Raw genomic sequence first — 12,796 nt, forward strand, 5'->3', positions numbered from 1 at the left:
CTGTGATTCTCTCCCATCGGCGCATGGCACAATGTGCAGGGCACTCAGAGAAGTGTGACAGGCACCACACAGCCCTCTGCCACCCCAGGAGGTGACAGGACCAGCTCGATTAAGCCAGGAAACTCTGCTCCCCCCCAGCCCCTTCCCTGCTCCTGTTCCTCATCACCGTACCACTGCACAGGCCAAGGGCTGCCCATGCAGAAGTGATCTTCACAACACATCATGATCTGGAGACCAAAAATCCAGCTGTGCCAGCAGGAAGGTGTCCCCAGATGCCACGTCTTACACGCTCCTACACATATTGCACAAAGACACCAGGTCTGATTTGCAACACAAAAGGGAAAGAAGTTGGTCCAAGAAGCAGCCAAGAAAGGGGGAATTCACTCAGACATTTCATTTCAGTCTCATCCTCCAGACAAGATACACTCCCTATTTTGCACCAGATAGCAGGAGGCCACATCTCAGTGAGTAGAGTCCCAGCAAGGGACAAAGTTTCTGGGTTGCTGTGCCACTAGCAGAGGGAGGGAGAACAGGACAGAGGGAGGGAAAGGGCTCCAAGCATTGACCACACACACCCACAAAAGCATCAAGAACTGCATAGCATAAACACTACAGAAAAAAAAAAGTTATAAATAGCCTACACAAGAGAGTAATTTTCTCATTTTCAGCTTGAAGAGACAGCAGCAGCGTGGATGGGTTTTGAGTCAGACTGGGCAATATCCCAACCTGAGAGCACAGATACCATCATCCCATCACTTGCAGGTGAGGACTCGCTCCCAGCACAACCCCGGCTGATCCCAGAGCTCCTGCGGGGCATGGCCCCAGGAGAGAAACACAGGCACACACCAGCCCCAGGGCACAATCCCAAGTGACCGGGTTCTAACAATGTAAAACTTCCAGAGAGGCACAACAGCAGTGTCCAACCCTCACAAGGTCCCTCAACACAACCCCGTACATCTACACCCAAACCACAGCAACACCAACAATGGTGTTGCCCCCACCTCTCTACCCCAAAGTTTGAATAAAGCTCAGGAGTATCTTTGCTTTTATAAATCTCTGCCTTTTAATGATGGCTTCAAGGCTGAGAGAAAAAAAGGCCCATTAAACTCACTGAATAAGTTAATGGTGCAGAGAGAATCCATTTCAAAGCCACCCCAGGCTATTTTCCTCTGGAGCTAAAGCCTGAATAAGCAAAAAGAAAAAATTAAAACTGTACAGTGCTTTGCCAATAAATAACCCCCAGTGTAATCCGCTGCCAGGCAGGCCTCCATTTGCAGAGATAATAGGATGCAGATCAGTTGCAAACCACCTCCCCTTGCAAGGACCACCACCTTTTGATTGCAATTAGCTGTGCCACAGCAAGAACCTTCATCTCCTGTCCCCTTCCACCTGCCCAGGCAGGAGGGGGGTGGCACATCCTGCAGAGAATTACCTAAATCCAGCACTTGGCTCTGCAGTTCCCCAACAGCCATACTCTGAGCACACATCCCAGCTTCTCTGTCTCCTTTTCCCCATCCCTCCTGTCTGTTCATGCCCCTTCACCCTCGTCCACTCCTCCTTCTTCACCAGCAGCACCGTGGGTCAGTCCATCAACCAGAGGCCACACGCAGCTTCCCCTCCCCAAACATTTACAACACAAGTGCATGTCCCAGAGAGGAGGAAAAAAAAAATAAATAAAATCCCTGTTCGTAAATGTTGATCCCACTAGACGCAGTTTGTTTACTATTTAATATTTAAAGATGCTAATTAAGTCTCTGAATAAATAAATCTTTGTTACCCTTGCCTTTTGGAAGGCTGGGATCCATCCCCCAGGGCCAGGGCAGCCTAGAGAACAGTGGGTGCTGGGCAGCTTGCCCAGGGCTGGGGACAAAAAAAAAGAGTGGATCCTGCCACCACCCCTCCTGGAAGGGAGAGCTTATCTGCAACACGGAGCAACACCAGGAACAGCTCAGACTGGAGACATCGGGGACTTTGGCCATTAAGACCCAGAGGAAAATCCAGGCAGGGTAAGGAGGATTCCCAGGTAGGGCTGCCCAGTGTGATGCCTCTTGGCCCCAAAATCTCAGCTGAAACCAAACAGGCAAGGAGGGCTTGTGCCTTGGTATCAGGGTATCAACCCACACCACCGAGCAGGCAGCCAGAGCTGCTCCATGCACCCACCTCCCACCCAGCCCAGAGTCAGGGCAGGAAACCCACACAGCTCCCTACCTGAGAGCTTTCCAGCTTCAGGTCCTCTTCCCAAACCCACTGGCTGCAGCATCTTGTAAGGAGCACTGCAACTGTCTGCCTTCCTCACCCATCCCCACAGCTCTCACTCTCCCACCTGCTACCTCTTCAGCCTCACCAGGCTCTGCCTCTCCCAAATCCTCTCCAGCTGTGATGTACACCTTGCTGTTAACCCCTCAGGTGACAGACCCCACTGAGCTCCCTCACAGCCCAGCTATTTTGGAGCCCTGCATCCACTCCTTGAGGTCATATTTTGTCCCAGTGCTTCTGAAGACACCATCCAGCATCCCCCCTGACCTTGAGGTGAGCAACGCATGCCAAAGGGCCACCATAACTCTGACCCAACTCTGTGCTGCACTGCTCTGCTCTCCCCACTGCAGAGCCTGGTACAGCCCATGAGACTGCTGGCAGTACAGATATATCCAGAGTCCATATGAAGCTTAAACCAGGAAACTGTACCCAGTAACACACAGCTCTGAACTGGCATGAGAAGAGCCCCAGGAGGACAAGAATGCACTCTGTAGGCTGGGGAGCCAGGAACACACAGCATCCTTCACCTTGTGTCCCACTGAACTTTGTTTGCTCCCCAGGTTGCTCAGCAGCAGCCCCAAAGTGACTCAATGGCTTTCAGTTCACTTTCCCTGGGATGTATTTTGGCTGGAGAACACAGGGAAGGAAGGAGACAGCCAAAACGAGGACCCACATCACTGCACCCAGCCATACCATGGAGGTAAAAAGTTGGGGGGACAAGATCTTTCCAGCCACACAAGTCACAGAGCTCCCCAAAGGTAATCCCATGTGAACTAGGATGGACATGAGGGATACCCAAGCTGGTCTTGTCTGTCTGGATTAGAAGCAGGCAGGAGGAGGGCTGTGGTCCAGGAGAAGGATAGGCAGTCCAAGGGAGCCATTTGCACAGCTGGATCCCAGACCAAAGAGCCAGGACTCGGGGTTCCCAGCCCAGGCCACTGCACAGCATTTCCATGGAGAGCACGGGATGGGGATGAGGCCAGAGACGCTCCAGGAGCAGAAGGAAGGGCAGTGGCTAGAGGCACCTAGCCTTGTCCTGTGTGCCTTCATGTCCCAACAGGGTCAGAAGTAAGAACCTGGCACCTCTGCAGCTCAGCTGAGCACCCATGTTCCTAATTTATCCTGGCAAAACCCTAAGCACGCAGGACTCTCAGCAGCACCTGGATTCCCAGCCTCTGTTTGAGCCCTTCCACATTAACATTTCCTAGTGGGGACAGCCTGGGGAAGAGCTCAGGGAGATCTAGTCAAGAGACAGCCTTGCACAACCCAGGAGGATGGCAACTTCAGCATGGTCACTGCTGCTGCCCACTTTTCAGTTCCCAAGGACCACATGGGGCAGTCAGCAAATGCACTGCTGCCCTGTCACCCCCTGGTACAACCAAGATGAGCACAGAGCTGAAGAAGAGCTGCAGGGAAGGGGCTGCCTGAGGGATGGCACTTGGGCTCAGCATCTCCCTGCATCCTGTCCTGGAGCCCTGGGATCTCAAGCCATTTAATTGTCACTGTAGCAAACACCAAGGTTGAAGACAAGCACCCAAAGGCACCCACCTGTGCCACCACACTGCCTTGGGAATCCTTCCTGACCTCCCTGCCCCACTGCTGGGACCCTTGTTTTTAATTTAACAGAGTTTTCCTTTTAGACAGATTGAAAAAGGCAAAGGTGGAGGTGATGCCACATGCTGTGGGGCAGGTACAGGATGGGGACGGTCACTAACAAGCACTGTTGTTATCTCCTACACCACAGCACTGGGTGGCAGCTGGATGCAAACTAGCTGCACACATGGTTCTGGCTTCTCCTTTGGCTCTCCAACTGTTAGGTCACATGAAAACCAGCTAAAAATACAGCATGTAGTTTTCTGGTGCTACTCTTCCAGGAAAGCAGGAGCCAGGTCTCAAATGGAGGACAACAGGACAGGAGCCTTAGTCCCACAGGGTCTGGAAATAGGATGGCACATGGAGGATGGAGATGCCCAAGGGCACCTGCAGCTGGTATGCACAGCCTTCCAACAGAAGTCCGGAGAGGTTTTTAATCTTTTTTTTCCAAAAGAAATGAAGCCTAAGGCACAAACAATATCATTGCTCTAACCCACACCCATCACCCCAACACACATCCACCTCAACGCCATGATGCTGGAGACCCATTTGCTGTTGCACTGTGGGACCACTGGGTGTCACAGCCCTTCCACCATGCTGGCTACACATGGCAATCACTGGCAGGGAAATAATCAGCCCATCTCGGGCCCAGCTGCCAGGGAGAATGAGACATGCCTCAGGAGCTGTACATAGGGGATGCTGCAGGGTCAAAACCAGCTTCCTACTACTGCCAGCCACTTCCCCCCCATCTCCCACCAGGCTCTTCTCAGCCTTTCTCCCATGGGGAAGAGCACATGACCTCTGCAGCTCTCCAACCTCCATCCAACCCCCTGCATCAAAGCTTTAATCAGAGAAACAAAGAGCATCGAAGCCACCTGGAGGCATCCAGAGACAGCCTGTGCCCTCTTGCCTCTACATCCAGGATTTTTCAGAGGACACTTCCCATGGATGTTCAAAACAAGAGGACCAACATAACAGCCCTCTCATCTCCTTTCCATGCTTGGCTTCTCCTTAAACCCTGGCTGGTGCTGGGCTGAGGAGCCTTCATCCCTGCACTCTGCTGCTTGCAGCCCAGTTGCCCTGCTGCTCTGAGCCTCTATTTCCCCCTCATTAAAATAGGCAGAGCTGAAAGAGGCTTCCATGCAGATGACGCAGAGCCACAAGCCAGGTGCAGAGGGCAGCACACCAGCCTGGTCAGGCACTGCTCCACATGCACTTCAAACAGCCCAGAAATACCTCCCCACAGCACCAGCACTCTAGTTGGGTCAATACCTTCCAAAACGCTGCAAATCCCCTCATCTCACAGATTTGGTACATGGGAGAGTGCACCGACTGCATCGTCCCACGGTAGCACGGAGGAGAAAGCCATGAGTCAGCACCCACTCAGATCCCAGGGGACCCCCCAGCATGGGGCGGGTGCCCACCTAGGGACCAAGATACTGAGCTGGGGAGAAGGCAGGAGCCAACCAAGAGTGGGGATATGGCAGCAAGCACACCCCAAACTCCTTTCCATCACGGCATGCACCTGAATGACACCATGAGAGCGATGACTTGACCCGCAGCCCCCGGGACCACCGGCTTCGGGTTCCATCCCCGTATCGCCCGTGGCGGTGGGCGCGGAGCCGGGCTGTCCGCCGCTGCCGCTTGCCCTCTAGCGGCACAGTCACGAGAACCTGGGACCAGAGGAGAAAACGAGACGGGGCTGAGCCGAGCAGAGGGTGCCCGAGGCTGAGGGGAGCAGCCCTGCTGCCCCAGGGCTGAGGTTGGGTTCATGGTTCCGGCACATCCACGGAGCTGCTGATGCACAAGCGCTCCCTTAGGAACAGCCCCTCACGCCGCTGGGAGATGAACATGGGGACTCGTGTGGTGCAGACATGGTCCTCCTGGTGGTCCATGGACTGTCATCCAGAACCTGGAGCAATCAGACCTGCTGCTCCCCACCTCAAGTGGGGCACTAAATGTCTGCAATACCCAACCACGAACTGCAGCCTCGTAACAAGAAACTCACCCTGCAGCACCTCCTCGGTGTGGGTTTTGCTGTGCACCCCTTGGTGCAGGGTGAAGAGTACGAGAAATTGGGGAAGAGCTGAGCCCAGATGCTGCTGTCAAACACACCTACTCAGAAAGCACCTACACAACCTGCCAAAATCCCGCTGCAGGAAACCCAAAGCTCAAAATTACTGCTATTGCACAGTGCCTAGAAAATAATAAACCGAGTTAGAAGCATCATTAACACTCACTTTTGGAAGCCTGGCAGGCTCAGGGTTTGATTCACTCCCTGACTGACTGCAGCCCCCCTTGGGTGGGATGCACAAAATTCAACCATAAACTCATGGGCAACACGTAGCACGAGCATTGGATCGAGCAGGACAAGCCACTGTGCCAGGGTAGCAGCAAGCAGCATTGCTGAGCACCACCTACCTGCAGGGCTCCCCAAGGGTGATCCAATGGCCTGACTGGGGGTTGCATTCATGTACCAGCATTACTGGGTGCACGAATGGTCACAGGCCTCTTGGAGATCACAAGTATTCTCATGTCAAAGCATATGGAAGTGTCACTCCCACAGGGGAGAGCTGATGTAGTAGTGCAGACATAGTGAGCTTTCCCTAGCCCAGCTCTACAAAAGCCCCTAGCCAGAGGCAACACATCTCTCAGCCTCCATAGGCAGACAGGAAGGTCTTTCCTCAGTCTGTTTCTCCTCCCCATGAAAGCACCCTGAAGCATCCTGAAGCATCCCCATCGCGCCTCCTGAAGCCCAGAAAGACAGGTCAGCAGGCAGAGCTGACTCAGACCTCTCCAAACCCAGGAGAGGAGAGATGTCAGATGCACCCTGAAGCCATCCAGGTTACCAGCTCCTCCTGTCCAGACAGCAGCTGAGGCCTCACAATCATCTCAGAAAAGTCCTGACAGTCACTAAAATTGTCTTATCCCTGGAGGGCCATCAGCAGAGCCAGGGTGTGCAGACATGGCTGAGGAGCACTTGGGGACCCCAGTGTGATCAGGCACACAGAGGGGCAGAAACCAGCAGAATCTGGCATCAAAAGACAGGTGACACAACCCAGCAGGAATCCTGGATCCCAGACAAAACAGGGCTGTAACCCTCGTGTGCCTGATGTCCTCTGCTCCAGTGTTAGCTCAGCTGCCGCTGGGAAATCAGAGCTGAGACCTGGCCTTGTGGTTAAATTCTCCAACCACCACCACATCTACTGCAGATCTTTCTGCTCTGTTCCCACACATGACCTGGAGGGCTGAAAAAGTACTGGGATCTCAGAAATCACCCATGCCAGGACAGTGTTTCCCTCTAGGGCCAGTCAGCAAGAAGAAAGGCCATAGGAGTAGGACATGGAGCCAGCCCAGGTAATGCAACCAGCTCTGGGTGCTCCTAGTGTAAGTTTAGCTACTCTGGTGCAAAGGGCACTACCCACCATGGACCCAATCCCCTGCTGCAAGGGGGTTGATACAGGAGCTGTCAGGAACAGTATTCTCAGGTTAAGATATCTCTAAAGCTTCAAGACCATACCTCAGCACACCTCCTTGTCCCAAACACTGCTGCACCCTCTTCTGTTTCCACAGCCTCATGCTGCACCCACCTCCCCCTTCCTAGCAGCCCCTCTGCATAAACCAGAGACCCTCAAAACAAAGGTGGATTGAATTAGGGACCTTTTGAATGGTCTCTGCAGCTGCCAAAGTCTCTGGGACCAGGAGATAGGAGAAAGAATGGGATGGGAGACTTCTGGAATGCAGAACCCTTCATTCACGGATAGCAGCAGCTCACAAGACACACTGGGTTTGCTGTGGCTAATTCATGGCAGGGGGAAAAGTTTGTGCCCTGCTGTCTGGAGCAGAGCAATCACCAGCTCGACCACCACAGCCTTCCTGGCTCTTTTATGCCACCAAGGCAAGTTCTGCTTCCTACAGCCCTTCCAGGACAGTGCCAGCCCTTTCTTCCCTGCCTCCTCCCCAGATGTGGGTGCACACAGGCACACCCGAGGCTGGCAGGGAAGGGGTGCTGCTGCTGCTGCTCCCTGCACCCCCTCACTCTCCCCCACGCCACGTGCTCCCAGCTCCCCCCACAGCAAGCGGGGGCTGCACTGCTGCCCCCCCCCCCCCCCCCACGGCACCAGCTCTGATGCAGTGCTCCCACCCCCAGACAAGCCCACGGATGGAGCAGATGCTGCCATGGGCTGGTGGGACAGCCCAGCAGGAAAGGATGGGACTGTTCCTCTTATCTGGGGGAACAGGAAAGATACTTTCCTCTTGGCCCTGTGAGACCCCCAAATCCTGCTTCCCACCTCCTCTTGAGTTGCACCCAGTTCTCAGCTGGTTGAAGGCAGCTATCAGCTGCACTAATAAACCCTGCAAACCCACTCTCTGGGATATTTTATCCTAAGAAAACCCCTTCTCCCCTGGTGAGGTGGGGTAAGGGAGTGGGGCTCTATGTATCAGGGACATCTCCCTACCTCGAGGGAGCCCCAGGGTGACAACCACAGGCCACTGCCTCCTGCCTGTCAGCATCGCTGCAGTGCCATAGCAACAGCTGAGAAGTAGGGAGGCCCAGATGGCAAACTCCTCCGTCAGTCCTTCCCCACGCTCCGTGCCAGTACATGCAGGCGCTGCCCACGCTGCCAGAAGGGTAACTCCACGGCCCGCCCCCCGCCCGGAGCATCCACCCGCCCCCTGACATACAGCTGCACGGGTCAGCATGGCCACCCCATGCCTTGGCCAATCCCCCAGAGTGCCATGGATGGGGATCCGAAGTGGCTAATGTCCCAGCCGCTTGGTACCAGGGGGAGCAGAAAGGGTTTTGTGCTGCAGAATCCCCGAGACTGAAGTTTTCCCCGTGCTTCTGGTCTTTTTCAAGAGGTCTTGCAAAGGATGAACCCCCCACCATGCCAAGAGGGGAAGCTTGAGCATCCTCACAAGCCACACATGCCTGGGGACACAGTTAAGGCCACCCAACTGCCCAGGGAAAAGCAATGGCATGAAGATACCTCAGCCCCATGGTCCTGCTATCCAAATATGGAGAGGGAAATCAAGCAGCATGACTATAAACTGGAGCCATCTCACCCAGGGTCCAAGCCAATCCCTCCACTAAACAGGACCCTTGGCAACTCTTGCAGTTATTTCAGATCCACATCCCCAGGGATGGGATCTGAAATTGGACATGTTTCTGGGAAAGCTGGGAAAAGGGCATAGGGACAGCAGCCAACCCAGCCTCCTCTTCCATCTCAGGACAAGAACCTCCTGGTCTTTCCCTGCTTCACCATTAACCTGGCACCACCTGGATTCACACCAAGGGTATGTACCACCATCTCCCCCATGTCCAGCTGGGGCAGGAGCCACCCAGCCCTGTCTGAGGCTGCTCTGCTCTCCCTGAACAGAAGGAGGCTGGATAGGAAAACAGAAGCAGCAGACGATGGAGCACAGGGCCTTCATGTGAAGGGTGCAACAGGAGGCTCAAAGATGGGGTACCACACTGTGGGCACCCACAGGGCTGGGCTACCCTGGCAGCCTCCATGGGCAGCACTACAGCCTGGTGTGTCCTGTCTTCCTCCTGTCATCCTTACCTCAGGGGTCTCATCAGCCACTGAGATGTGAAATAATCCAAAGCTCCTAATGGCTTGGCCCCTGATACAGGGAATCTGCCTGGGTGGGGTGGGCTCAGGCATGGAGTTTGGGGGGAAAAAGATGGACAAGCTCACAAAGCCAGCTCACACAGCTTTCTTTCTCAATCTTTCCAAACAGGCCCTCACAGCCTTCCACCAACAGCAGGATGGAGCAGAGATGACAACAACCACCACTCCATGACCTGTGGGGAGGACCTGGCTGGAACAGAGTCCCCAGGCTGCAGGGACAGGGCTAACCCTCCTCTAGTCACTCCCCAGCGTGGTGGGCAGAGGCATCTTTCCCTATGAAGGAAGCCAGGCCCCCAGTGAGAGTGGCAAGCAGGGGAAGCTTTGCTCAGCACCCAGCTGAATCAGCCCCACATGCTGGGAGTGATTCAGCGATGACCAGGCTGGGGTTTGATGCACCTCTCACCCCAGCACAAAAGGCAGGAGAGGCCTGATGTCGAGCCAGGAAGGTTCAGAACCCAACATCTCCCACACAAGGGTACAAACTCAGGTTAAACCCAGCTCCCAGCAGTGACTCCTTTGCTAGGAAGCAGCCCCACCATCCAAACCATCCCTCTGCTCCCAACAAGCATCCTCCACAAACCACTGCCACCTCCCCTGGAAGTGCAGATGCCTGGGGAAAGTTTTCACTTGTACTCAGTCTCAGCCCCTCATAGCATTTTGGGGTTCACCACAGTCTTGTGCCTTGACCCCCAAGCCCAGGGAGGGAAGCGTGAGGCTGGCAGCGATGCAGGGGGCAAGGGAACATGCCTTTCTCAGTGTGGAACAGAGATGTGTACAACCTCCAGCAAAAACAGGCATCTTCTCTTCCTTCCCCAACTTGAGAGAAGCCCCTCTCCAAAAAAGAAAACAACAAAAAACCAAAAACAACAACAAAAATACCAACCAAAACACACGACATCTCTGGTTTTTGAGTTGAATCTTTTTTCCCTAACCTCTCCTTGTTACTGACTGCTTACCAGCATTTTTCAATTTCAAAGCAGTAAAGACATTTTCTGGGCACAAAGCACTCACGTAGCACTACCTCTCGCAGCATTTCAGATGGATGTGTGCATCTCACGACGCACGCTCGCTCAGGCTGGCTGCTTCCAAACCCTTCGCAGCGTTCCCAGCTGCTCCCCATCCCCAAAGGGTTAAAACCAAACCACAACAAATGGCAAGCACAGAAAAATAACCACGAGTTTCTCTCCGACTTCTCCAGCATCACCCATATCCCTCCAGCATCACAGGGAACACTTCAGCACAGCAACACAGGATAAATATGGGACAGCTGAAAAGGGGCTTTGCTTTAGTTTTCCCCTTTACTTTCCCCATTTCTGCTGGGTTTGCAGAGTTTTGCTGGTAAGATAAAGGCAGGGCTGGGGGTCCAGGTATCTGCTGAAAACCTACTTGGGTGTTGCATGAACCTGTAAGGAACAGGGGAATGCATCTCCCATCAACTTTACCCAGCGAAGGTGACAAGCAGAGCTGCGAAAGAGGCACTGCAATTACTCCATGGCTCTGCTGCAATTGCACTGTGACCAAATAGAGCAGCCTCAGGAAGAGACCCAGCAAAGCCCTCTCCCTTCATGCAACTGTGCAATCAAGGCGAATAAATAAATAAATAAATAAGCCTCCATTACTCATTTCAAACCCTGCTGCATTTAACTGCCAGAATAAAAAGATTCCACCTCTTCTCTACTCAACTCCCACTGGCAACTTGCTCTGGGGGCTACATTTCCCTAAATGCTTACATTTCAATTAGCATTAGAATAATGAAATGGCTCAGAGTTCATCTCACCCAAAAATGTACTGGAAAATAAAGAGCAGAGATTGGAAGCGATGAGGATTTTAAAAAATGTTTCTTTTCCACGCACACAGAGCATCAGATCTAGAAGGGACTATATTCCTTTCTCGACTCCACGCTGATGAGATTAACATGGGCTTTGCTAACTGCCTCTCCAAACAAGGATAATGCAACTTCAAGTTGATTTTCCAGATAAACAAGCATGCAAACAAACGCAAAGTGCTCAACTAAAAATATCTCCCTGCTCCGACGCTTCTCTTCACTGCCATCACCCCGAGAGGGAAACACACAAATCCTATCGCAGCACCACAGAGAGTTGCAAAATTTTAACAACGCAAGTTAAATAAGCTACTTAAGGAACATTTCACTGTCCTATTTTTTTTTCCTCCCTTTGAAAAGGCAAAGCTGCAGATCCCCACATACACTCAGCCAGAGCAGGGGACATTTTCTGTTGTGGGAATTTAAAAAAAAAAAAAAAAAAAAGAAGAAAGACATTCTAATCGGATCCAAAGTGTCGAAAAAGAACAAGCAGCTCAGAACTTGCTTTTCTTGCCCAATTTGGATATACACGGGGCTGTGTGTGGCTGTGGCGCTGCTTCCCCACACACACACACTACTCCCTTGCAGAAGCCAAGAAGCAAACAGTTAAAGGAAGCAGCAGCTTTAGCATCTTTGCCTGCTGCTCTCTCTCCTTCGAAAGAATCAAATCTCATTGACTTTATTCCTCCTAAGCCTTGGCCAAACTGTTGCTGAGAGCTTTTTTTAAATTTTTTTTGGGAATGGTATAAGGGGGAAAGCCGGATCTGCGTGCTCTGCACGGGAAGCAGGGCTGAGCCGTGCCAGGCAGCGCAGCAATACCGAGGGCACCTGAGCCCTGCACAGGCAGCCCAGCCCGCACCCCGCCGGGAAAGCCCGGAGGGACCCCCACTTACATGGAAGTGATGTTCCTTGAGATGTCCGTGATATTGATGCTTGTGTTGCCATTGCTGCTGCCTGAATCCTGCCCTTCCAAGAGAGGGAAGAGGTTCCCATCATCCGGCTTCTTACAATTGATGTCTGTCTTGCTGCAAAGACAATTAGCAGGGCAAGCCAGCACCGAAAGCAGATAGTCTCCCCAGATGCTCCAGAGCAAAAATACCCTCCAGAAAGTGCACTTGGTAGGGCAAAGAGAGACATCCATCTCCGATTCCTGCTTCTAAAAAAAGAGGAGGAGGAAATGGGGGAATGGAGGGAGGGGAAGGGGGGGAAAAGGGGAAGGAAACAAAGACGGGGGGGGGGGGGGGTGGGGGGGAAGAGGGAAAAAAAAAAAAGGAAAAAAAAAGGAAGAAAAAAAAAAAAAAAAAAAAAAAAAAAAAAAAAAAAAAACACCAACAAAACCTCAAGCGATCAGATGCAAAAATCCTCTAGCAAATGAAATCATGCTGACAGCTGGCTCGGAGAGGCTGTAATTCCCGCTACGGTAGCGGCAGCGGGCGGGGATGCATGCTGGCCCAGCCGCTGCTCCTCGCCAGCCGCTCCGGAGGATTGC

The 12,796-nt window shown here is 53.0% G+C and overlaps 1 protein-coding gene across 4 annotated transcripts in view; it reads right to left on the reverse strand.

Moving 5' to 3' along the window:
• Positions 1-12,776, reverse strand: part of NTRK3 (neurotrophic receptor tyrosine kinase 3) — a 206,342-nt gene extending 193,566 nt beyond the window's left edge. For 2 of the 4 annotated variants that reach the window (XM_071754306.1, XM_071754305.1), the window contains exon 1: positions 12,201-12,526. In XM_071754306.1, coding sequence (XP_071610407.1) covers positions 12,201-12,448 — 248 coding nt within the window. In that variant the 5' untranslated portion in view covers positions 12,449-12,526. Of the gene's footprint in view, positions 1-12,200; positions 12,549-12,645 lie in introns of those variants that run through there. The other 2 variants (XM_071754307.1, XM_071754308.1) reach the window with 2 other exon arrangements.
• Positions 12,777-12,796: the final 20 nt, after the last annotated feature.

Source organism: Heliangelus exortis, chromosome 11 (genome assembly GCF_036169615.1).
Source record: "Heliangelus exortis chromosome 11, bHelExo1.hap1, whole genome shotgun sequence".
Classification (NCBI taxonomy): Eukaryota; Metazoa; Chordata; class Aves; order Apodiformes; family Trochilidae; genus Heliangelus; species Heliangelus exortis.